Below are 24,892 nucleotides of genomic sequence, written 5' to 3' on the forward strand. Positions count from 1 at the left end.
CCGCTATGAGGTGTTCCCATAGTGACCGGTCCTCTTTACTGCTGTCAGGTGTTCCCATAGTGACCGGTCCTCTTTACTGCTGTGAGGTGTTCCCATAGTGACCGGTCCTCTTTACTGCTGTGAGGTGTTCCCATAGTGACTGGTCCTCTTTACTGCTGTGAGGTGTTCCCATAGTGACCGGTCCTCTTTACCGCTGTGAGGTGTTCCCATAGTGACCGGTCCTCTTTACTGCTGTGAGGTGTTCCCATAGTGACCGGTCCTCTTTACCGCTGTGAGGGTGAGGTGTTCCCATAGTGACCGGTCCTCTTTACTGCTGTGAGGTGTTCCCATAGTGACCGGTCCTCTTTACTGCTGTGAGGTGTTCCCATAGTGACTGGTCCTCTTTACTGCTGTGAGGGTGATGTGTTCCCATAGTGACCGGTCCTCTTTACTGCTGTGAGGTGTTCCCATAGTGACCGGTCCTCTTTACTGCTGTGAGGTGTTCCCATAGTGACCGGTCCTCTTTACTGCTGTGAGGTGTTCCCATAGTGACTGGTCCTCTTTACTGCTGTGAGGTGTTCCCATAGTGACCGGTCCTCTTTACTGCTGTGAGGTGTTCCCATAGTGACCGGTCCTCTTTACCGCTGTGAGGGTGAGGTGTTCCCATAGTGACCGGTCCTCTTTACCGCTGTGAGGGTGAGGTGTTCCCATAGTGACCGGTCCTCTTTACCGCTGTGAGGGTGAGGTGTTCCCATAGTGACCGGTCCTCTTTACCGCTGTGAGGTGTTCCCATAGTGACCGGTCCTCTTTACCACTGTGAGGGTGAGGTGTTCCCATAGTGACCGGTCCTCTTTACCGCTGTGAGGGTGATGTGTTCCCATAGTGACCGGTCCTCTTTACCGCTGTGAGGGTGATGTGTTCCCATAGTGACCGGTCCTCTTTACCGCTGTGAGGGTGAGGTGTTCCCATAGTGACCGGTCCTCTTTACCGCTGTGAGGGTGAGGTGTTCCCATAGTGACCGGTCCTCTTTACCGCTGTGAGGGTGAGGTGTTCCCATAGTGACCGGTCCTCTTTACCGCTGTGAGGGTGAGGTGTTCCCATAGTGACCGGTCCTCTTTACCGCTGTGAGGGTGAGGTGTTCCCATAGTGACCGGTCCTCTTTACCGCTGTGAGGTGTTCCCATAGTGACCGGTCCTCTTTACTGCTGTGAGGTGTTCCCATAGTGACTGGTCCTCTTTACCGCTGTGAGGGTGAGGTGTTCCCATAGTGACCAGTCCTCTTTACCGCTGTGAGGGTGAGGTGTTCCCATAGTGACCGGTCCTCTTTACCGCTGTGAGGGTGAGGTGTTCCCATAGTGACCGGTCCTCTTTACCGCTGTGAGGTGTTCCCATAGTGACCGGTCCTCTTTACTGCTGTGAGGTGTTCCCATAGTGACCGGTCCTCTTTACTGCTGTGAGGTGTTCCCATAGTGACCGGTCCTCTTTACTGCTGTGAGGTGTTCCCATAGTGACTGGTCCTCTTTACTGCTGTGAGGTGTTCCCATAGTGACCGGTCCTCTTTACTGCTGTGAGGTGTTCCCATAGTGACCGGTCCTCTTTACTGCTGTGAGGTGTTCCCATAGTGACTGGTCCTCTTTACTGCTGTGAGGGTGATGTGTTCCCATAGTGACCGGTCCTCTTTACTGCTGTGAGGTGTTCCCATAGTGACCGGTCCTCTTTACTGCTGTGAGGTGTTCCCATAGTGACCGGTCCTCTTTACCACTGTGAGGGTGAGGTGTTCCCATAGTGACCGTTCCTCTTTACCGCTGTGAGGGTGAGGTGTTCCCATAGTGACCGGTCCTCTTTACCGCTGTGAGGGTGAGGTGTTCCCATAGTGACTGGTCCTCTTTACTGCTGTGATGTGTTCCCATAGTGACCAGTCCTCTCTACTGCTGTGAGGTGTTCCCATAGTGACCGGTCCTCTTTACTGCTGTGAGGTGTTCCCATAGTGACCGGTCCTCTTTACTGCTGTGAGGTGTTCCCATAGTGACTGGTCCTCTTTACTGCTGTGAGGGTGATGTGTTCCCATAGTGACCGGTCCTCTTTACTGCTGTGAGGTGTTCCCATAGTGACCGGTCCTCTTTTCTGCTGTGAGGGTGATGTGATCCCATAGTGACCAGTCCTCTTTACTGCTGTGATGTGTTCCCATAGTGACCGGTCCTCTTTACTGCTGTGATGTGTTCCCATAGTGACCGGTCCTCTTTACTGCTGTGAGGTGTTCCCATAGTGACCGGTCCTCTTTACCGCTGTGAGGGTGAGGTGTTCCCATAGTGACCGGTCCTCTTTACCGCTGTGAGGGTGAGGTGTTCCCATAGTGACCGGTCCTCTTTACTGCTGTGAGGTGTTCCCATAGTGACCGGTCCTCTTTACTGCTGTGAGGGTGATGTGTTCCCATAGTGACCGGTCCTCTTTACTGCTGTGATGTGATCCCATAGTGACCGGTCCTCTTTACTGCTGTGAGGGTGATGTGATCCCATAGTGACCGGTCCTCTTTACCACTGTGAGGGTGAGGTGTTCCCATAGTGACCGGTCCTCTTTACCACTGTGAGGGTGAGGTGTTCCCATAGTGACCGGTCCTCTTTAACGCTGTGAGGGTGAGGTGTTCCCATAGTGACCGGTCCTCTTTACTGCTGTCAGGTGTTCCCATAGTGACCGGTCCTCTTTACCGCTGTGAGGTGTTCCCATAGTGACCGGTCCTCCTTACCGCTGTGAGGCGTTGCTATAGTGACCAGTCCTCTTTACCGCTGTGAGGTGTTCCCATAGTGACCGGTCCTCTTTACTGCTGTGAGGTGTTCCCATAGTGACCGGTCCTCTTTACTGCTGTGAGGTGTTCCCATAGTGACCGGTCCTCTTTTCTGCTGTGAGGGTGATGTGATCCCATAGTGACCGGTCCTCTTTACTGCTGTGATGTGTTCCCATAGTGACCGGTCCTCTTTACTGCTGTGATGTGTTCCCATAGTGACCGGTCCTCTTTACTGCTGTGAGGTGTTCCCATAGTGACCGGTCTTCTTTACCGCTGTGAGGGTGAGGTGTTCCCATAGTGACCGGTCCTCTTTACTGCTGTGATGTGTTCCCATAGTGACCGGTCCTCTTTACTGCTGTGAGGTGTTCCCATAGTGACCGGTCCTCTTTACCGCTGTGAGGGTGAGGTGTTCCCATAGTGACCGGTCCTCTTTACCGCTGTGAGGGTGAGGTGTTCCCATAGTGACTGGTCCTCTTTACTGCTGTGAGGGTGATGTGTTCCCATAGTGACCGGTCCTCTTTACTGCTGTGATGTGTTCCCATAGTGACCGGTCCTCTTTACTGCTGTGAGGGTGATGTGATCCCATAGTGACCGGTCCTCTTTACCACTGTGAGGGTGAGGTGTTCCCATAGTGACCGGTCCTCTTTACCACTGTGAGGGTGAGGTGTTCCCATAGTGACCGGTCCTCTTTAACGCTGTGAGGGTGAGGTGTTCCCATAGTGACCGGTCCTCTTTACCGCTGTGAGGTGTTCCCATAGTGACCGGTCCTCCTTACCGCTGTGAGGCGTTGCTATAGTGACCAGTCCTCTTTACCGCTGTGAGGTGTTCCCATAGTGACCGGTCCTCTTTACTGCTGTGAGGTGTTCCCATAGTGACCGGTCCTCTTTTCTGCTGTGAGGGTGATGTGATCCCATAGTGACCGGTCCTCTTTACTGCTGTGATGTGTTCCCATAGTGACCGGTCCTCTTTACTGCTGTGATGTGTTCCCATAGTGACCGGTCCTCTTTACTGCTGTGAGGTGTTCCCATAGTGACCGGTCCTCTTTACTGCTGTGAGGGTGATGTGTTCCCATAGTGACCGGTCCTCTTTACTGCTGTGATGTGTTCCCATAGTGACCGGTCCTCTTTACTGCTGTGAGGGTGATGTGATCCCATAGTGACCGGTCCTCTTCACCACTGTGAGGGTGAGGTGTTCCCATAGTGACCGGTCCTCTTTACCACTGTGAGGGTGAGGTGTTCCCATAGTGACCGGTCCTCTTTAACGCTGTGAGGGTGAGGTGTTCCCATAGTGACCGGTCCTCTTTACTGCTGTCAGGTGTTCCCATAGTGACCGGTCCTCTTTACTGCTGTCAGGTGTTCCCATAGTGACCGGTCCTCTTTACTGCTGTCAGGTGTTCCCATAGTGACCGGTCCTCTTTACTGCTGTCAGGTGTTCCCATAGTGACCGGTCCTCTTTACCGCTGTGAGGTGTTCCCATAGTGACCGGTCCTCCTTACCGCTGTGAGGCGTTGCTATAGTGACCAGTCCTCTTTACCGCTGTGAGGTGTTCCCATAGTGACCGGTCCTCTTTACCGCTGTGAGGTGTTCCTATAGTGACCGGTCCTCCTTACCGCTGTGAGGCGTTGCTATAGTGACCAGTCCTCTTTACCGCTGTGAGGTGTTCCCATAGTGACCGGTCCTCCTTACTGCTGTGAGGCGTTGCCATAGTGACCGGTCCTCTTTACCGCTGTGAGGTGTTCCCATAGTGACCGGTCCTCTTTACTGCTGTCAGGTGTTCCCATAGTGACCGGTCCTCTTTACTGCTGTCAGGTGTTCCCATAGTGACCGGTCCTCTTTACCGCTGTGTGAGCTCTGTAGCCCATCATCTGTTATCTGTCCATGTTCTGTAATCTTCTGTTGTAGCGTTTTAGTGGCCACTTATGGTTTTCTGTTTTCCTGATTCTGCAGCCCAAAGAATCGCCTGATGCAGCTGAAGAAGGAGAAACTGGAATATGTCCCCCGGGAGCATGAGTACGGCCTCCTGCCGGCCCCCATACACATAGGTGAGTGACTGCCGCCTCCTGCCGGCCCCCGTACACATAGGTGAGTGACTGCCGCCTCCTGCCGGCCCCCGTACACATAGGTGAGTGACTGCCGCCTCCTGCCGGCCCCCGTACACATAGGTGAGTGACTGCCGCCTCCTGCCGGCCCCCATACACATAGGTGAGTGACTGCCGCCTCCTGCCGGCCCCCGTACACATAGGTGAGTGACTGCCGCCCCCTGCCGGCCCCCGTACACATAGGTGAGTGACTGCCGCCTCCTGCCGGCCCCCGTACACATAGGTGAGTGACTGCCGCCTCCTGCCGGCCCCCGTACACATAGGTGAGTGACTGCCGCCTCCTGCCGGCCCCCATACACATAGGTGAGTGACTGCCGCCTCCTGCCGGCCCCCGTACACATAGGTGAGTGACTGCCGCCTCCTGCCGGCCCCCGTACACATAGGTGAGTGACTGCCGCCTCCTGCCGGCCCCCTTACACATAGGTGAGTGACTGCCGCCTCCTGCCGGCCCCCGTACACATAGGTGAGTGACTGCCGCCTCCTGCCGGCCCCCGTACACATAGGTGAGTGACTGCCGCCTCCTGCCGGCCCCCGTACACATAGGTGAGTGACTGCCGCCTCCTGCCGGCCCCCGTACACATAGGTGAGTGACTGCCGCCTCCTGCCGGCCCCCGTACACATAGTTGAGTGACTGCCGCCTCCTGCCGGCCCCCGTACACATAGGTGAGTGACTGCCGCCTCCTGCCGGCCCCCGTACACATAGGTGAGTGACTGCCGCCTCCTGCCGGCCCCCCTACACATAGGTGAGTGACTGCCGCCTCCTGCCGGCCCCCGTACACATAGGTGAGTGACTGCCGCCTCCTGCCGGCCCCCGTACACATAGGTGAGTGACTGCCGCCTCCTGCCGGCCCCCGTACACATAGGTGAGTGACTGCCGCCTCCTGCCGGCCCCCGTACACATAGGTGAGTGACTGCCGCCTCCTGCCGGCCCCCGTACACATAGGTGAGTGACTGCCGCCTCCTGCCGGCCCCCGTACACATAGGTGAGTGACTGCCGCCTCCTGCCGGCCCCCGTACACATGGCGTAGGTAAGTGTTGTCCTGACCTCTCAGTGTGTGTGACCCCAGCAGTCACCCACCTCTTCACACGGCCCAGGCAGTGGTGGGGCAGACTCTAGCCCTGGGCCTGGTGCAGCTGCTCCCACTTACTATTCTGGGCGGTGGACGTCTGGCTGATGAGTGGAGGCTGTATGCTGCCCTGGCACGCTGCCACCTCTACTCAGTCAGCCCTTTGTTTCAGTCAGTGAGGTCATCCCACAAAAAGCCGATTCCCAGCACATTGAGCCGTTTCCTGGAACCTGCCAAGAACTGAGACGTCTTAACTCAAAGTGGGAGCCTCTCGGAAGCAAAACAATTACTCCCCCAGCCTCATGCAGGAGTACTAGAGGAGGATGGCAGCCATCTCTGCTGGGGCCTACATGATGTGTGCTCTTGTCTTTCAGGGAAGTATCTGCGACACAAGAGGTGCGACTTTCAGCTGCCGTATGACATTCTGTGGCAGTGGAAGCATAATCAGGTATGTGCCGAAGGGGGGTGGGAGGAAGGGGTCCTGACCTTCCCTGCTCTCACCTGTCCCCCCGGTTCTCTGGGGTCACTCCTGACCTTCCCTGCTCTCACCTGTCCCCCCGGTTCTCTGGGGTCACTCCTGACCTTCCCTGCTCTCTCACCTGTCCCCCTGGTTCTCTGGGGTCACTCCTGACCTTCCCTGCTCTCTCACCTGTCCCCCCGGTTCTCTGGGGTCACTCCTGACCTTCCCTGCTCTCTCACCTGTCCCCCCGGTTCTCTGGGGTCACTCCTGACCTTCCCTGCTCTCTGACCTGTCCCCCCGGTTCTCTGGGGTCACTCCTGACCTTTCCTGCTCTCTCACCTGTCCCCCCCGGTTCTCTGGGGTCACTCCTGACCTTCCCTGCTCTCACCTGTCCCCCCCCGGTTCTCTGGGGTCACTCCTGACCTTCCCTACTCTCTCACCTGTCCCCCCCGGTTCTCTGGGGTCACTCCTGACCTTCCCTGCTCTCTGACCTGTCCCCCCCGGTTCTCTGGGGTCACTCCTGACCTTCCCTGCTCTCACCTGTCCCCCCGGTTCTCTGGGGTCACTCCTGACCTTCCCTGCTCTCTCACCTGTCCCCCCCGCTTCTCTGGGGTCACTCCTGACCTTCCCTGCTCTCTCACCTGTCCCCCCGGTTCTCTGGGGTCACTCCTGACCTTCCCTGCTCTCTCACCTGTCCCCCCTGGTTCTCTGGGGTCACTCCTGACCTTCCCTGCTCTCTCACCTGTCCCCCCTGGTTCTCTGGGGTCACTCCTGACCTTCCCTGCTCTCTCACCTGTCCCCCCGGTTCTCTGGGGTCACTCCTGACCTTCCCTGCTCTCTCTCACCTGTCCCCCTGGTTCTCTGGGGTCACTCCTGACCTTCCCTGCTCTCACCTGTCCCCCCGGTTCTCTGGGGTCACTCCTGACCTTCCCTGCTCTCACCTGTCCCCCCGGTTCTCTGGGGTCACTCCTGACCTTCCCTGCTCTCTCACCTGTCCCCCCCGGTTCTCTGGGGTCACTCCTGACCTTCCCTACTCTCTCACCTGTCCCCCCCGGTTCTCTGGGGTCACTCCTGACCTTCCCTGCTCTCTCACCTGTCCCCCCCGGTTCTCTGGGGTCACTCCTGACCTTCCCTGCTCTCTGACCTGTCCCCCCGGTTCTCTGGGGTCACTCCTGACCTTCCCTGCTCTCACCTGTCCCCCCGGTTCTCTGGGGTCACTCCTGACCTTCCCTGCTCTCTGACCTGTCCCCCCCGGTTCTCTGGGGTCACTCCTGACCTTCCCTGCTCTCTCACCTGTCCCCCTGGTTCTCTGGGGTCACTCCTGACCTTCCCTGCTCTCTCACCTGTCCCCCCCGGTTCTCTGGGGTCACTCCTGACCTTCCCTGCTCTCTGACCTGTCCCCCCCGGTTCTCTGGGGTCACTCCTGACCTTTCCTGCTCTCTCTCATATGTCTGTCTTCTTCTATAGTTGTACAAGAAGCCAGATGTTCCGCTCTACAAGAAGATACGTTCCAGTAAGTGGGAACCGTTCGTGTCCTTTCTGATACCACGTTACATCACTGTGCCCGACCCTTACCGCCTCGCTGTGTGCCCGACCCATGTTGTCACCTTTCATTGTAGATGTCTATGTGGACGTGAAGCCCCTGTCCGGATATGAGGCCACCACCTGTAACTGTAAGATGCCGGAGAACATGGAGGAACATGGCTGCAGCGAGGACTGTCTGAATCGGTGGGCTCCCGTCGTGTGCTTTGTGTGTGGCTTTCACAGAGGAGCTTGTGCTTACATCAATCTCTATGCTTTCCCCGTAGAATGATCTTTGCGGAGTGCTCCCCTAACACGTGCCCATGTGGAGAGCAGTGCAGTAACCAGCGGATCCAGAGGCACGAGTGGGTGCAGTGTCTGGAGCGCTTCCGGGCCGAGGGCAAAGGGTGGGGCATCCGCACCAAGGAGCCGCTCAAGGCCTCACAGTTCATCATCGAGTATCTGGGCGAGGTGGTGAGCGAGCAGGAGTTCAGGTAGCTTAGGGGGTGCGAGGGCTGTTCTACATGAAGGATGGATAATGGGAGTGGTGGTAACACTCTTACCGTTTACCAGGAACCGAATGATTGAGCAGTATCATAACCACAGTGATCACTACTGCCTCAGCCTGGACAGCGGCATGGTCATCGACAGCTATCGCATGGGCAACGAGGCGCGATTCATCAACCATAGCTGCGACCCTAACTGCGAGATGCAGAAGTGGTGAGTAGGGTGAAGAGGGATGCGCTCACCTGTATCCTGCATGGACTGTACAGTAGGGTGAGGAGGGATGCGCTCACCTGTATCCTGCATGGACTGTACAGTAGGGTGAGGAGGGATGTGCTCACCTGTATCCTGCATGGACTGTACAGTAGGGTGAGGAGGGATGCGCTCACCTGTATCCTGCATGGACTGTACAGTAGGGTGGAGAGGGATGTGCTCACCTGTATCCTGCATGGACTGTACAGTAGGGTGGAGAGGGATGCGCTCACCTGTATCATGCATGGACTGTACAGTAGGGTGGAGAGGGATGTGCTCACCTGTATCCTGCATGGACTGTACAGTAGGGTGAGGAGGGATGCGCTCACCTGTATCCTGCATGGACTGTACAGTAGGGTGGAGAGGGATGTGCTCACCTGTATCATGCATGGACTGTACAGTAGGGTGAGGAGGGATGCGCTCACCTGTATCATGCATGGACTGTACAGTAGGGTGAGGAGGGATGCGCTCACCTGTATCCTGCATGGACTGTACAGTAGGGTGAGGAGGGATGCGCTCACCTGTATCATGCATGGACTGTACAGTAGGGTGAGGAGGGATGCGCTCACCTGTATCCTGCATGGACTGTACAGTAGGGTGAGGAGGGATGCGCTCACCTGTATCCTGCATGGACTGTACAGTAGGGTGAGGAGGGATGCGCTCACCTGTATCCTGCATGGACTGTACAGTAGGGTGAGGAGGGATGTGCTCACCTGTATCCTGCATGGACTGTACAGTAGGGTGAGGAGGGATGCGCTCACCTGTATCCTGCATGGACTGTACAGTAGGGTGAGGAGGGATGCGCTCACCTGTATCATGCATGGACTGTACAGTAGGGTGAAGAGGGATGCGCTCATCTGTATCCTGCATGGACTGTACAGTAGGGTGAGGAGGGATGCGCTCACCTGTATCCTGCATGGACTGTACAGTAGGGTGAGGAGGGATGCGCTCACCTGTATCCTGCATGGACTGTACAGTAGGGTGAGGAGGGATGCGCTCACCTGTATCCTGCATGGACTGTACAGTAGGGTGAAGAGGGATGCGCTCACCTGTATCATGCATGGACTGTACAGTAGGGTGAGGAGGGATGCGCTCACCTGTATCCTGCATGGACTGTACAGTAGGGTGAGGAGGGATGCGCTCACCTGTATCCTGCATGGACTGTACAGTAGGGTGAGGAGGGATGCGCTCACCTGTATCCTGCATGGACTGTACAGTAGGGTGAAGAGGGATGCGCTCACCTGTATCCTGCATGGACTGTACAGTAGGGTGAGGAGGGATGCGCTCACCTGTATCCTGCATGGACTGTACAGTAGGGTGAGGAGGGATGCGCTCACCTGTATCCTGCATGGACTGTACAGTAGGGTGAGGAGGGATGCGCTCACCTGTATCCTGCATGGACTGTACAGTAGGGTGAGGAGGGATGCGCTCACCTGTATCCTGCATGGACTGTACAGTAGGGTGAGGAGGGATGCGCTCACCTGTATCCTGCATGGACTGTACAGTAGGGTGAGGAGGGATGCGCTCACCTGTATCCTGCATGGACTGTACAGTAGGGTGAGGAGGGATGCGCTCACCTGTATCCTGCATGGACTGTACAGTAGGGTGAGGAGGGATGCGCTCACCTGTATCCTGCATGGACTGTACAGTAGGGTGAGGAGGGATGCGCTCACCTGTATCCTGCATGGACTGTACAGTAGGGTGAGGAGGGATGCGCTCACCTGTATCCTGCATGGACTGTACAGTAGGGTGAGGAGGGATGCGCTCACCTGTATCCTGCATGGACTGTACAGTAGGGTGGAGAGGGATGCGCTCACCTGTATCCTGCATGGACTGTACAGTAGGGTGAGGAGGGATGCGCTCACCTGTATCCTGCATGGACTGTACAGTAGGGTGAGGAGGGATGCGCTCACCTCCTCACCTGTATCCTGCATGGACTGTACAGTAGGGTGAGGAGGGATGCGCTCACCTGTATCATGCATGGACTGTACAGTAGGGTGAGGAGGGATGCGCTCACCTGTATCCTGCATGGACTGTACAGTAGGGTGAGGAGGGATGCGCTCACCTGTATCCTGCATGGACTGTACAGTAGGGTGAGGAGGGATGCGCTCACCTGTATCCTGCATGGACTGTACAGTAGGGTGAGGAGGGATGCGCTCACCTGTATCCTGCATGGACTGTACAGTAGGGTGAGGAGGGATGCGCTCACCTGTATCCTGCATGGACTGTACAGTAGGGTGAGGAGGGATGCGCTCACCTGTATCCTGCATGGACTGTACAGTAGGGTGAGGAGGGATGCGCTCACCTGTATCCTGCATGGACTGTACAGTAGGGTGAGGAGGGATGCGCTCACCTGTATCATGCATGGACTGTACAGTAGGGTGGAGAGGGATGCGCTCACCTGTATCCTGCATGGACTGTACAGTAGGGTGAGGAGGGATGCGCTCACCTGTATCCTGCATGGACTGTACAGTAGGGTGAGGAGGGATGCGCTCACCTCCTCACCTGTATCCTGCATGGACTGTACAGTAGGGTGAGGAGGGATGCGCTCACCTGTATCATGCATGGACTGTACAGTAGGGTGAGGAGGGATGCGCTCACCTGTATCATGCATTGACTGTACAGTAGGGTGAGGAGGGATGCGCTCACCTGTATCATGCATTGACTGTACAGTAGGGTGAGGAGGGATGCGCTCACCTGTATCCTGCATGGACTGTACAGTAGGGTGAGGAGGGATGCGCTCACCTGTATCCTGCATGGACTGTACAGTAGGGTGAGGAGGGATGCGCTCACCTGTATCATGCATGGACTGTACAGTAGGGTGGAGAGGGATGCGCTCACCTGTATCCTGCATGGACTGTACAGTAGGGTGAGGAGGGATGCGCTCACCTGTATCATGCATGGACTGTACAGTAGGGTTGAGGACAGGTGTGCTCATCTCTATCATGTATGGAGTGTACAGGAGGTGATGTGTAGGGTGAGGACAGGTGAGCTCATCTCTATCCTGTATGGAGTGTACAGGAGGTGATGTGTAGGGTGAGGACAGGTGAGCTCATCTCTATCCTGTATGGAGTGTACAGGAGGTGATGTGTAGGGTGAGGACAGGTGAGCTCATCTCTATCATGTATGGAGTGTACCGGAGGTGATGTGTAGGGTGAGGACAGGTGAGCTCATCTCTATCATGTATGGAGTGTACAGGAGGTGATGTGTAGGGTGAGGACAGGTGAGCTCATCTCTATCATGTATGGAGTGTACAGGAGGTGATGTGTAGGGTGAGGACAGGTGAGCTCATCTCTATCATGTATGGAGTGTACAGGAGGTGATGTGTAGGGTGAGGACAGGTGAGCTCATCTCTATCATGTATGGAGTGTACAGGAGGTGATGTGTAGGGTGAGGACAGGTGAGCTCATCTCTATCCTGTATGGAGTGTACAGGAGGTGATGTGTAGGGTGAGGACAGGTGAGCTCATCTCTATCCTGTATGGAGTGTACCGGAGGTGACTGGTGTTATTCGTTGCTCAGGTCTGTGAATGGTGTTTACCGGATCGGGCTGTACGCCCTGAAGGACATGCCTGCTGGGACCGAGCTGACCTATGATTACAACTTCCACTCCTTCAACACCGAGAAGCAGGTGAGGCATCGATCTCTGGAGTGTGCTACGCGGTCAGAGTAGATTGTCAGCTCCTGGGGACAGACACCCTCCTGGTCAGGCCTCCATCTTTTCTCTTGTCTTTTTCTGCAGCAACTGTGTAAGTGTGGCTTTGAGCAGTGTCGCGGGATTATCGGCGGGAAAAGTCAGAGGATGAACGGTCTGAGCAGCAAGGCCACTGGACATTTATCCTCTCATCGGAGGGCGGGACGCTCCAAGGAGAAAAGGAAATCTAAGCATCGGCTTAAGAGGAGGGTGAGTGAGGGGCCGCCGGACACTGGGTCTGCAGGACATGCAGGATAACTTCATCACATTGCCTTCCTACAGAGGGGTCACCTGAGCGAGGACCGCAGCGACAGTGTCAGCTCTGCCAACCGGCTTTGCCCCCAGCTACACATGAAGCCAATGTCCAACAGAGAAAGGTGAGACACCCGTCTTTTACTGCACGCCCGACCGCTGCTACGGGGCTGTGCGCCCGACCGCTGCTACGGGGCTGTGCGCCCGACCGCTGCTACGCCCATCCCGTTGTCTGCCCTTCTTGCAATCTGCCCACCCTGTTGCCTGTCATCTGCTCGTTGCCTGTCACAGACGGTAACCATCACGTCTTTCTTTGTGTTATCAGGAATTTTGTGTTGAAGCACCGCGTCTTCCTGGTGAGGAACTGGGAGAAGACGCGTCGGCGGCACGAGGAGGGGAAGGGCGATCTGAGCTCAGCATCGCTGTACAGCCGGTGGGGCACTGTGTGCCGGGATGATGGCAACATTAAGTCTGGTGAGATTCCGGTCACAGTGCTGCGGCCTCCTCTTCCCGCTCAGCCACCAGGCCTCACGTTCTTCCTCTTGTTTTGTAGACGTCTTTATGACCCAGTTTGCGGCTCTGCAGACGTCACGCTCTGTGCGAACCAGGAGGTTAGCGGCTGCGGAGGAGAACATTGAGGTGGCCCGGGCCGCACGGCTGGCACAGATATTCAAGGAGATATGCGATGGCATTATCTATTCTAAAGGTGTAGATTATGGAATATGTGTGTAGTAACACGCTTACTTATACTGACACTTACATGTATACATACAGGGGAGGATATTCATCTAATGAGTACATACAGGGGAGGATACTCCTCTAATGTGTACGTACAGGGGAGGATACTCCTCTAATGTGTACATACAGGGGAGGATACTCCTCTAATGTATACATACAGGGGAGGATACTCCTCTAATGTATACATACAGGGGCGGATACTCCTCTAATGTGTACATACAGGGGAGGATACTCCTCTAATGTGTACATACAGGGGAGGATACTCCTCTAATGTGTACATACAGGGGAGGATACTCCTCTAATGTGTACATACAGGGGAGGATACACGTGACCTGGGGAAGGAGTATAAAGCTTGATCACGACATGTGAGGGGACCTGGGGCAGGAGGAGCGTGAGGCAGGGGGACCTGGGGCAGGAGGAGCGTGAGGCAGGGGGACCTGGGGCAGGAGGAGCGTGAGGCTGGGCGACCTGGGGCAGGAGGAGCGTGAGGCTGGGGGACCTGGGGCAGGAGGAGCGTGAGGCTGGGGGACCTGGGGCAGGAGGAGCGTGAGGCTGGGGGACCTGGGGCAGGAGGAGCGTGAGGCTGGGGGACCTGGGGCAGGAGGAGCGTGAGGCTGGGGGACCTGGGGCAGGAGGAGCGTGAGGCTGGGGGACCTGGGGCAGGAGGAGCGTGAGGCTGGGGGACCTGGGGCAGGAGGAGCGTGAGGCTGGGGGACCTGGGGCAGGAGGAGCGTGAGGCAGGGGGACCTGGGGCAGGAGGAGCGTGAGGCAGGGCGACCTGGGGCAGGAGGAGCGTGAGGCAGGGCGACCTGGGGCAGGAGGAGCGTGAGGCAGGGGGACCTGGGGCAGGAGGAGCGTGAGGCTGGGGGACCTGGGGCAGGAGGAGCGTGAGGCAGGGGGAGCTGGGGCAGGAGGAGCGTGAGGCAGGGGGACCTGGGGCAGGAGGAGCGTGAGGCAGGGGGACCTGGGGCAGGAGGAGCGTGAGGCAGGGGGACCTGGGGCAGGAGGAGCGTGAGGCAGGGGGACCTGGGGCAGGAGGAGCGTGAGGCAGGGGGACCTGGGGCAGGAGGAGAGTGAGGCAGGGGGACCTGGGGCAGGAGGAGCGTGAGGCAGAGCGACCTGGGGCAGGAGGAGCGTGAGGCAGGGGGACCTGGGGCAGGAGGAGCGTGAGGCAGGGGGACCTGGGGCAGGAGGAGCGTGAGGCTGGGGGACCTGGGGCAGGAGGAGCGTGAGGCTGGGGGACCTGGGGCAGGAGGAGCGTGAGGCCTACTAGAGTCCTGCCTGGCATCATGATAAAAATGAAATAAAGGAGCCAAGAGCTCAGAATAAGGATGCGACCTCTTGCAGTCCGGCCCATTCTGCTGCAGGAGCCGGGTTCATCCGCTTACGCCATAATATGTCAGCTTACAGCTCATGTGACATCGCCATCATAGTGCTCAGGAAGAACGCGCCTTCTGTGCCCTCAAGGTGGATGGACTTTAGTATGAGGACTAGAAATCAGCAGTGATGGCCGTGTGAGGACGCCGGCCACAGAAGCCACCAGTGTCCTGTGGGAAGAGGCTACCATGGGGCAAAGACCTGACAGTAAGGGGACAACAGAGGAGGTGTACCGCCATACTGCCCATGTGTGGAGGAAGAAGGGTCCTAACCGAGAAGCTGAGGGGGCAGCAGGTGTGGGGGGCTCTTCTTCACTACACAGTATAGATGGCAGAAGGAGAATGATGTGGAGAGGTTGAAGTGACACCTGATGAGATCGGCCACCACGGTAAAGCTTGGGTGCACATAGGTCTGACAAATGGAGACTTACTCCAAGCAGTTGTGGCAGAATGGACAACATAATGAAGAGGATAGCGCAACCATGTATGAGCAGATGTGCAAGAGCGCCAAGGCAAGAGACCTGAGCCGGCTACACCAGATTTGGCAGGAGCTATGGGCCAAAGTCCACGTGAAGTCTGTATCGGCAAACACTAAGCACGTGTGTGGGAAGAAAACATCACACCGCCAGCTTGTTAATGCTGAAACTCCGCGTGCTGCTGTCATATTAAACCCACTTCACGTTGGATGTGCGGCCTCTTCATATGTTTTGGATTTTCTACGGGGGCGGTAAGGACAGGACAGTGCTGTTGTATTGCCATCTTAGGACAAAGAAACGATGAGATGCGTCACCTGTCACATCATGGAAGGTAGTAGTGCTCCCAAGCCGCCAACAGGAGGCAGTGTGGACAAGGACTACACATCACCCAACTAAATCACCCCTTACCCCCACGAAGCCCCCACCTACAGTCACACATGATGGAGGAGGAGCCCCCCACCTACAGTCACACATGATGGAGGAGGAGCCCCCCACCTACAGTCACACATGATGGGAGGAGGAGCCCCCCACCTACAGTCACATGATGGAGGAGGAGCCCCCCACCTGCAGTGATACATGATGGAGGAGGAGTGCCCCACCTACAGTGATACATGATGGAGGAGGAGCCCCCCACCTACAGTCACACATGATGGAGGAGGAGCCCCCACCTACAGTCACACATGATGGAGGAGGAGCCCCCACCTACAGTCACACATGATGGAGGAGGAGCCCCCCACCTACAGTGATACATGATGGAGGAGGAGCCCCCCACCTACAGTGATACATGATGGAGGAGGAGCCCCCCACCTACAGTGATACATGATGGAGGAGCCCCCCACCTACAGTGATACATGATGGAGGAGCCCCCCACCTACAGTGATACATGATGGAGGAGGAGCCCCCCACCTACAGTGATACATGATGGAGGAGGAGCCCCCCACCTACAGTGATACATGATGGAGGAGGAGCCCCCCACCTACAGTCACACATGATGGAGGAGGAGCCCCCACCTACAGTCACACATGATGGAGGAGGAGCCCCCCACCTACAGTGATACATGATGGAGGAGGAGCCCCCCCACCTACAGTGATACATGATGGAGGAGGAGCCCCCCACCTACAGTGATACATGATGGAGGAGGAGCCCCCCACCTACAGTGATACATGATGGAGGAGCCCCCCACCTACAGTGGTACAAGATGGAGGAGGAGCCCCCCACCTACAGTGATACATGATGGAGGAGGAGCCCCCCACCTACAGTGATACATGATGGGAGGAGGAGCCCCCCACCTACAGTGATACATGATGGGAGGAGGAGCCCCCCACCTACAGTGATACATGATGGGAGGAGGAGCCCCCCACCTACAGTGATACATGATGGAGGAGCCCCCCACCTACAGTGATACATGATGGAGGAGGAGCCCCCCACTTACAGTCACACATGATGGAGGAGGAGCCCCCCACCTACAGTGATACATGATGGAGGAGGAGCCCCCCACCTACAGTGATACATGATGGGAGGAGGAGCGCCCCACCTACAGTGATACATGATGGGAGGAGGAGCCCCCCACCTACAGTGATACATGATGGAGGAGCCCCCCACCTACAGTGATACATGATGGAGGAGGAGCCCCTCACCTACAGTGATACATGATGGAGGAGGAGCCCCCCCACCTACAGTGATACATGATGGAGGAGGAGCCCCCCACCTACAGTGATACATGATGGAGGAGCCCCCCACCTACAGTGATACATGATGGGAGGAGGAGCCCCCCACCTACAGTGATACATGATGGAGGAGGAGCCCCCCACCTACAGTGATACATGATGGGAGGAGGAGCCCCCCACCTACAGTGATACATGATGGAGGAGGAGCCCCCCACCTACAGTGATACATGATGGAGGAGGAGCCCCCCACCTACAGTGATACATGATGGTGGAGCCCCCCACCTACAGTCACACATGATGGAGGAGGAGCCCCCCACCTACAGTGATACATGATGGAGGAGGAGCCCCCCACCTACAGTCACACATGTACTCCTTCTGTATAGGGGATATCCTGTGTGGTATCCCTGGTAATATTAGGTGTACTCCTGTATAGGGGGATATCCTGTGTGGTATCCCCTGTAATATTAGGTGTACTCCTTCTGTATAGGGGGATATCCTGTGTGGTATCCCTGGTAATATTAGGTGTACTCCTTCTGTATAGGGGATATCCTGTGTGGTATCCCCTGTAATATTAGGTGTACTCCTTCTGTATAGGGGGATATCCTGTGTGGTATCCCCGGTAATATTAGGTGTACTCCTGTATAGGGGGATATCCTGTGTGGTATCCCCTGTAATATTAGGTGTACTCCTGTATAGGGGGATATCCTGTGTGCTATCCCCTGTAATATTAGGTGTACTCCTTCTGTATAGGGGATATCCTGTGTGGTATCCCCTGTAATATTAGGTGTACTCCTGTATAGGGGATATCCTGTGTGGTATCCCCTGTAATATTAGGTGTACTCCTGTATAGGGGGATATCCTGTGTGGTATCCCCGATAATATTAGGTGTACTCCTTCTGTATAGGGGATATCCTGTGTGGTATCCCCTGTAATATTAGGTGTACTCCTTCTGTATAGGGGGATATCCTGTGTGGTATCCCCGGTAATATTAGGTGTACTCCTTCTGTATAGGGGGATATCCTGTGTGGTATCCCCTGTAATATTAGGTGTACTCCTTCTGTATAGGGGGATATCCTGTGTGGTATCCCCTGTAATATTAGGTGTACTCCTTCTGTATAGGGGGATATCCTGTGTGGTATCCCTGGTAATATTAGGTGTACTCCTGTATAGGGGGTATCCTGTGTGGTATCCCTGGTAATATTAGGTGTACTCCTTCTGTATAGGGGGATATCCTGTGTGGTATCCCCTGTAATATTAGGTGTACTCCTTCTGTATAGGGGGATATCCTGTGTGGTATCCCCTGTAATATTAGGTGTACTCCTTCTGTATAGGGGGATATCCTGTGTGGTATCCCCTGTAATATTAGGTGTACTCCTTCTGTATAGGGGGATATCCTGTGTGCTATCCCCTGTAATATTAGGTGTACTCCTTCTGTATAGGGGGATATCCTGTGTGGTATCCCCGGTAATATTAGGTGTACTCCTTCTGTATAGGGGGATATCCTGTGTGGTATCCCCTGTAATATTAGGTGTACTCCTTCTGTATAGGGGATATCCTGTGTGGTATCCCTGGTAATATTAGGTGTACTCCTTCTGTATAGGGGGATATCCTGTGTGGTATCCCCGGTAATATTAGGTGTACTCCTGTATAGGGGGATATCCTGTGTGGTATCCCCTGTAATATTAGGTGTACTCCTGTATAGGGGGATATCCTGTGTGGTATCCCCTGTAATATTAGGTGTACTCCTTCTGTATAGGGGGATATCCTGTGTGGTATCCCCTGTAATATTAGGTGTACTCCTGTATAGGGGGATATCCTGTGTGGTATCCCCGGTAATATTAGGTGTACTCCTTCTGTATAGGGGATATCCTGTGTGGTATCCCTGGTAATATTAGGTGTACTCCTTCTGTATAGGGGATATCCTGTGTGGTATCCCCTGTAATATTAGGTGTACTCCTTCTGTATAGGGGGATATCCTGTGTGGTATCCCCGGTAATATTAGGTGTACTCCTGTATAGGGGGATATCCTGTGTGGTATCCCCTGTAATATTAGGTGTACTCCTGTATAGGGGGATATCCTGTGTGGTATCCCCAGTCATGGGGCTTATCATGTTCCTCACATATATCCATACATATACCATATTACACAGCGTAGTACCATTCCTGTAGGTAATCCTGACCTGCCGGTACTGTATAGCAGAGCAGGTTAGGCTGTCGGTATACTCTGTGCTGATAGTAAGCCTGCCATGCACAGGGGACACCATGTCTGATGCTCTCTATTTATCCGGCAGATTCCATGAACAGAAGCCTCGCAGCTCCACTGCTCAGCCTGCCGGCCAAGAAGAAGTAAGAGCTGGACTGTCGCTGTATACTCTACATTACTATTATCTGTGTATACAGTATATACTATCATTTCCTGGATGGAGGGGAGGGGCGGTCACCCTGTGAGGGCTGTTTGTCTCTATGGAGTTACAGTAGTGGTGTTTTCTGTTACAGGAACCCTTACTACTATGAGAAGGTGGGCGATCCTCTGGACTTGCTAACCATCGAGAAGCAGATTCTCAGTGGATACTACAAAACGGTTGAGGCCTTTGACACCGACATGTTAAAGGTGTTTCGTAACGCAGAGGTGAGTGTCGTACACAGGGGGTGCTAGATGTGTCATCTGGAAACCCGCAGAAAAAAAACTTTTTTTTTTTTTCCAGAAATATCACAGTAGGAAGTCTGCTATCGGGAGAGATGTGTGCCGGCTCCGGAAGGCTTATTACAGTGCCCGGCACGAGTCCGCCGCACAGATAGATGAAATCATGGGAGAAACTGCCAGCGAAGCAGACAGCAGCGAGACCTCCATGTACGACAAAGATGGAGGCCATGAAAAGGAGGATGACATCATCCGCTGTATCTGCGGCCTTTACAAGGACGAAGGACTCATGATTCAGTGTGAGAAGTGTATGGTGAGTATACAGATCATGTTGTGTGTGACCTGTATAGAGAAGGTGTGTGTATGATGTGTATAGGGGATGGTGTGTGTGTGTGTGTGTGTATAGGGGATGGTGTGTGTGTGTGTATGATGTGTATAGGGGATGGTGTGTGTGTGTGTGTGCTGAGTATACAGAAGATGGTGTGTGTGTGTCTGACTTGTATTAAGGAGGGATATGTGTGCGTATGATGTGTATAGAGGATGGTGTGTCTGACATGTATGGGAAGGAGGGGTGATGTGTGCTCTGCCATTTGTGAGGGGCACAGATGGGAGCCTAGTCCTGGTTGTGGCAGTAGTTTTCCTAATACGGCAGTAGTTTTCCCGGTACGTTCATGGCAGTAGTTTTCCCGGTACGGTTACGGCAGTAGTTTCCCCGGTACGGTCACGGCAGTAGTTTCCCCGGTACGGTCACGGCAGTAGTTTCCCCGGTACGGTCACGGCAGTAGTTTCCCCGGTACGGTCACGGCAGTAGTTTTCCCGGTACGGTCACGGCAGTAGTTTTCCCGGTACGGTCACGGCAGTAGTTTTCCCGGTACGGTCACGGCAGTAGTTTTCCCGGTACGGTCACGGCAGTAGTTTTTTCCAGTACGGTTATGGCAGTAGTTTTCCCGTTACGGTCACGGCAGTAGTTTTTTCCGGTACGGTCACGGCAGTAGTTTTTTCCGGTACGGTTACGGCAGTAGTTTTCCCGTTACGGTTACGGCAGTAGTTTTTCCGGTACGGTTACGGCAGTCGTTTTTTCCGGTACGGTTACGGCAGTAGTTTTTTCCGGTACGGTTACGGCAGTAGTTTTCACGATGAGGTTGTGGGATCTCCTTAATGCTTAGTGACGGGCTTATGTCCTGCAGGTGTGGCAGCATTGTGACTGCATGGGTGTCACGTCTGACGTGGAGCATTACCTGTGCGAACACTGTGACCCTCGGACAGTGGATAGGGTGAGTAGTGACTGCATCCACCTGCTTGCTGGGCCATCGTGTGGACTCCGCCTCCTCATGTTATGATGTGTAATTGCAGGAAGTTCCCATGATCCCGTGTCCCCATTATGCTCAGCCTGGATTCATCTACTTCATCTGCCTCCTGCGAGATGAGCTGCTCCTCCGACAAGGTACGCCATGTCACGTGAGAGTATGGAAAGATGTCAGCCATGTGCGTGTCTCTAACATGCCTCTGTGTCTGGCAGGTGACTGTGTCTATCTCATGCGAGACAGCCGACGTACCCCAGATGGACAGCCCGTGAGACAGTCCTACCGTCTCCTGTCACACATCAATCGAGAGAAGCTTGATATCTTCCGAATAGAGAAGCTGTGGAAAAACGAGAAGTATGGCCTTGCCTTATTACCTACGCTATGCCAAGATGGTCTCTGGCAGACAACTATTGACCATTCTTCTCTCCACAGGGGCGAGCGTTTTGCCTTTGGTCACCACTACTTTCGGCCACATGAAACTCATCACTCACCATCTCGCAAATTCTACCACAATGAACTGTTCCGCGTGCCGCTGTATGAGATCATCCCTCTGGAGGCGGTGGTTGGCACCTGTTGTGTCCTGGACCTGTACACCTTCTGCAAAGGTATAGAGTAGACCAACTCTGCAGACACCATGATCAATACTGTACTGCTGTTACGATGGATACTATTCATGATTGATACTGTGCAGCTGCCATGATCGATAACGTGTGGCCACTGTGATCAATACCGTACATCTGCCATTATGGACACCCAAAGCACTTATTGTTATCCACCAACCATGACCCTTGTCTTCATTACAGGACGTCCAAAGGGAGTTAAGGAGCAGGACGTTTATATCTGTGACTATCGACTGGATAAATCTGCTCATTTGTTCTACAAAATCCACCGCAACCGCTTCCCGGTCTGCACCAAGACTTACGCCTTCGATCACTTCCCCAAGAGGCTGACCCCAAAAAGGGATTTTTCAGTGAGTGTTGTGGCTTCTCACCGCTTTGTGTCATGACTGCGCCATTCTTATAGGCCTCTTTTCTTTATTTCCAGCCTCATTATGTGCCAGATAACTACAAGCGGAATGGCGGCAGGTGAGCTTGTGGCAGCATCCACAGATTTCCATTGTATTTTATATGACATGTTATATGACATCATATAACACTCACCGCTCTCCTCATAGGTCATCGTGGAAATCCGAGCGACCTAAAACATCTGGAGAAGATCTGCAACCGGAGGAGCCCTTGTCTGTCATGGAGGACCTAATGCTGAATAATGACACCCCTGCTCCAGAGATACTGGACCCCCCTCAGGCTGAAGTGAGCGAGTGTGGCACGGCGGAGGCAAGCAGCTGCCCCCCACGCCTCTGCTCCCCACAAGAATGTCGGCAAGCCAAGAGGGACAAGCTCAACCGGATACTACTCCAGCTTCTGGAGAAGATGCCGGGGAAGAACGGTAAGTGGGTCTGCGCTTTAGGAGGCCCCCTCACCCTGCCCCAGCTGTGGATGCCCATACTCTTTTGGTGATTTGTTATGAGGTTGAATGTAATGTCCCCTGCGATCCTGGCATCACCCGGAGGTGCTGTATCCTTACAACTGTGATAACTGTTCTCTGGTCTTTGCAGCCATCGATGTTACATATCTCCTGGAGGAGGGTCCGTGCCGGAAGCTACGACGCCGAACTCTTAACCTCCCCGAGTGCATCTTCAGAAAGTGACCTGAGAGGGTGCTGGAGAGACAGAGGCCACAGGCGAGAGTTGCTGCATCCAGAAGAGCAGGGCTGGGAAGCCAGCAGACGCTTCAGATCTCCTAACTGTGTTTAGACTGAGCTGCGGAGATCACAGACACTTCATCATACCCTGGCACTGCTGCTCTGCGCTGTCCAGATTCCCTCTATGGTCACTACCAGGGACTCGCTCTGCTACGGTATCTCCCCATTTACCTTGTCCCAGTGTAGCACTTTTCCACCTTTCTAGCAGCAGAGGCCCCCTTACACTAAGTACCCACAATCCTCTGCTGTTTCATGGACTGCACCTTGTGTCTAGTCCTCCCGCAGAGCGCTGAATGTAACGGAGCTCAGCAGACGCATGGTGGCTTCTGCTCACTGGTGTTTACATGAATGGTTTGCTGAGGACTATAACCCCTAGTGCATGGTGTGGGAGGAATGGATCAGATCGTGGCCTCCTCTGGGAACCACCACCGGGTGCAGCCAGCGGTGGCACAGGCACTTTAACCAATGTCCCCCACCAAGCTGCAACTATGGTTAAGAGGCACTTTATAGTCAAGAGACATGCACCCCAAGAGTGAAGGCCACCCCACACTTAAAGGAGGTGCCCGACCCTCTGAACCTCCCAGCGCCCAGGAAGAAGGACGCCCTGGGGCTGGCGGTTGTAAATAAAGCAAAGCTTACGAATTGTTTCCTGTCCTTATAAAAGAAGGAAAGATTATGTGACGATATAATAAGGTGCCAAGTTCCATGGGTGTAAAGCAATACAATACGCAACGAGGGGGGCGGCCCCTGTCTGGGTGAACTGCTCGTCCTGGCTGGAGCACACAAAATCATTTCAGTAAAAAAATATTATTTTATTAAAAAAGCAAAAAGGCGAGAGATGTGTTTTGCATATTTTCTTACTGTCAAGCGTGGGCGGCGTGAGTATGTGATACTCCCCGAGCGCACTGCCAGCCCCTCCCAGAAGGGAAGCATGTGACCGCCGAGGCCGGCAGCGGCAGTGCAGACAATCACAGGCCCACCAGAAACCCATTGGTCTATTTTTTGTGTGCGTTGCTTGTGTTTGGGTTTTTTCCTACTTGTGTAGAATTGTCATTTCTGGTTGTTTTCTAATAATTCTCAATGGTTTTTAAACTCTAGAAGCACTACACCGCGGCGGCCGGCAGGCCACTCCCCCGCGCCGGGCCGCCCCGGGCTCTGTAATTCGCTGCTAATTTGTTTCATTTTTACAAGGAGACCTATAAGAACGTAGTGGATTGTGTGGATGTTAATCTCTGTACATGATGTATTACCGATTCTAGCAATGGATGTAATCTGCAGTCGTCTCAGTCCCTGAGAGTCTAGTATTAAACTGAAACAAATCCCTCGTTTTCCTACTTCTCACTCGTCTTTATTCTTGTTTCTTGCACGTCCGTATCCCTCCTCCCCCGTCACCCCTCTGTAGTGTGACCACCCATGTCCCCGGCAGCCATGTTGACGCAAACACAAATTTAGTTTAGTTTTGTCTTCTTACCTGTTTACTAAGACCTATTCGGGCTAGAGTTATATAATGGACATACAGTATATAGTTATACTATGGACATGGATGAAGTTTTAAGGGGTTTCAGCTCTGTAAGCACCCCCCCCCCCCTTTTTAAAAATTGACCAAAAGTGATTGGACTTTTGCTTCTTGGGTTGTTTCACGGGCCGCTGGGGGCAATTCCCTCCTTATGTTATTCTGTTTCAGTGTCAGACATGTTTTATTAAAAAGAAGAAGATAGGCAACAATTGGTTAAGAATCCTGGAGGGTTTAACTCCAAAGAGGGAGGTTTGGGGGTCTTGGGGTAGGACCAAGCAATACCACCTTCTATCAGATGAACGACTGCCATTCAGAAACTGCACCTTTGACCACCAAATGTGTGGCATAGAGCCCAGGGCATCCTCTGAAACATAAAGGAGAACACTCCAGGTATATGGAGTGCTGTCTAGTGGGGACATAATAGGCCCTGTGGAGGACTTTTAAGAGCAGTTTCCGCCAGTGATATCTGCAAACTTTCCTTGCTAAGTAATTCACTTCCAATTTTTCTACTATAGAGGAAATAGTGTAATATGTAGATCAGACTCTCACTGCGTCATGTGTGGAAGCTTCTGATCCGCTGGCATCGAGTTTACCATAGACTATAAAATGGATAGCATGCCAGTTCTAGTGGAAGACCGGCCGTTCAAAATCAGTAGACAAAAACTCTTTTCCCTGCAGAGTTTGTGCTGTCAAGTATGAGAAAACCTGCCGTACTCTAAACATCTCTGAGGGAGGTGGCTGATATTGCCGAGAGAATTCATCTATGGTCCACAGAGAAGCCTGGTCAATGAAATACGTGTGTGGAC

The 24,892-nt window shown here is 54.2% G+C and overlaps 1 protein-coding gene across 3 annotated transcripts in view; it reads left to right on the forward strand.

The window, feature by feature from the left end:
• The window catches only part of ASH1L (ASH1 like histone lysine methyltransferase), a 74,178-nt gene extending 50,274 nt beyond the window's left edge, over window positions 1-23,904 (forward strand). For all 3 annotated transcript variants that reach the window (XM_069950824.1, XM_069950826.1, XM_069950825.1), the window contains exons 7-28: window positions 4,707-4,801; window positions 6,300-6,373; window positions 7,853-7,898; window positions 8,005-8,113; window positions 8,194-8,400; window positions 8,480-8,626; window positions 12,184-12,292; window positions 12,404-12,565; window positions 12,638-12,732; window positions 12,933-13,081; window positions 13,161-13,313; window positions 19,156-19,210; window positions 19,361-19,493; window positions 19,570-19,818; window positions 20,693-20,779; window positions 20,859-20,949; window positions 21,025-21,163; window positions 21,242-21,414; window positions 21,613-21,779; window positions 21,854-21,894; window positions 21,984-22,255; window positions 22,425-23,904. In XM_069950824.1, the coding sequence (XP_069806925.1) occupies window positions 4,707-4,801; window positions 6,300-6,373; window positions 7,853-7,898; window positions 8,005-8,113; window positions 8,194-8,400; window positions 8,480-8,626; window positions 12,184-12,292; window positions 12,404-12,565; window positions 12,638-12,732; window positions 12,933-13,081; window positions 13,161-13,313; window positions 19,156-19,210; window positions 19,361-19,493; window positions 19,570-19,818; window positions 20,693-20,779; window positions 20,859-20,949; window positions 21,025-21,163; window positions 21,242-21,414; window positions 21,613-21,779; window positions 21,854-21,894; window positions 21,984-22,255; window positions 22,425-22,516 (2,845 nt within the window). In that variant the 3' untranslated portion in view covers window positions 22,517-23,904. The remainder of the gene's footprint in view (window positions 1-4,706; window positions 4,802-6,299; window positions 6,374-7,852; window positions 7,899-8,004; window positions 8,114-8,193; window positions 8,401-8,479; window positions 8,627-12,183; window positions 12,293-12,403; window positions 12,566-12,637; window positions 12,733-12,932; window positions 13,082-13,160; window positions 13,314-19,155; window positions 19,211-19,360; window positions 19,494-19,569; window positions 19,819-20,692; window positions 20,780-20,858; window positions 20,950-21,024; window positions 21,164-21,241; window positions 21,415-21,612; window positions 21,780-21,853; window positions 21,895-21,983; window positions 22,256-22,424) is intronic.
• The last annotated feature ends 988 nt before the right edge of the window (window positions 23,905-24,892 follow it).

This window comes from Dendropsophus ebraccatus, chromosome 13, assembly GCF_027789765.1.
Source record: "Dendropsophus ebraccatus isolate aDenEbr1 chromosome 13, aDenEbr1.pat, whole genome shotgun sequence".
Classification (NCBI taxonomy): domain Eukaryota; kingdom Metazoa; phylum Chordata; class Amphibia; order Anura; family Hylidae; genus Dendropsophus; species Dendropsophus ebraccatus.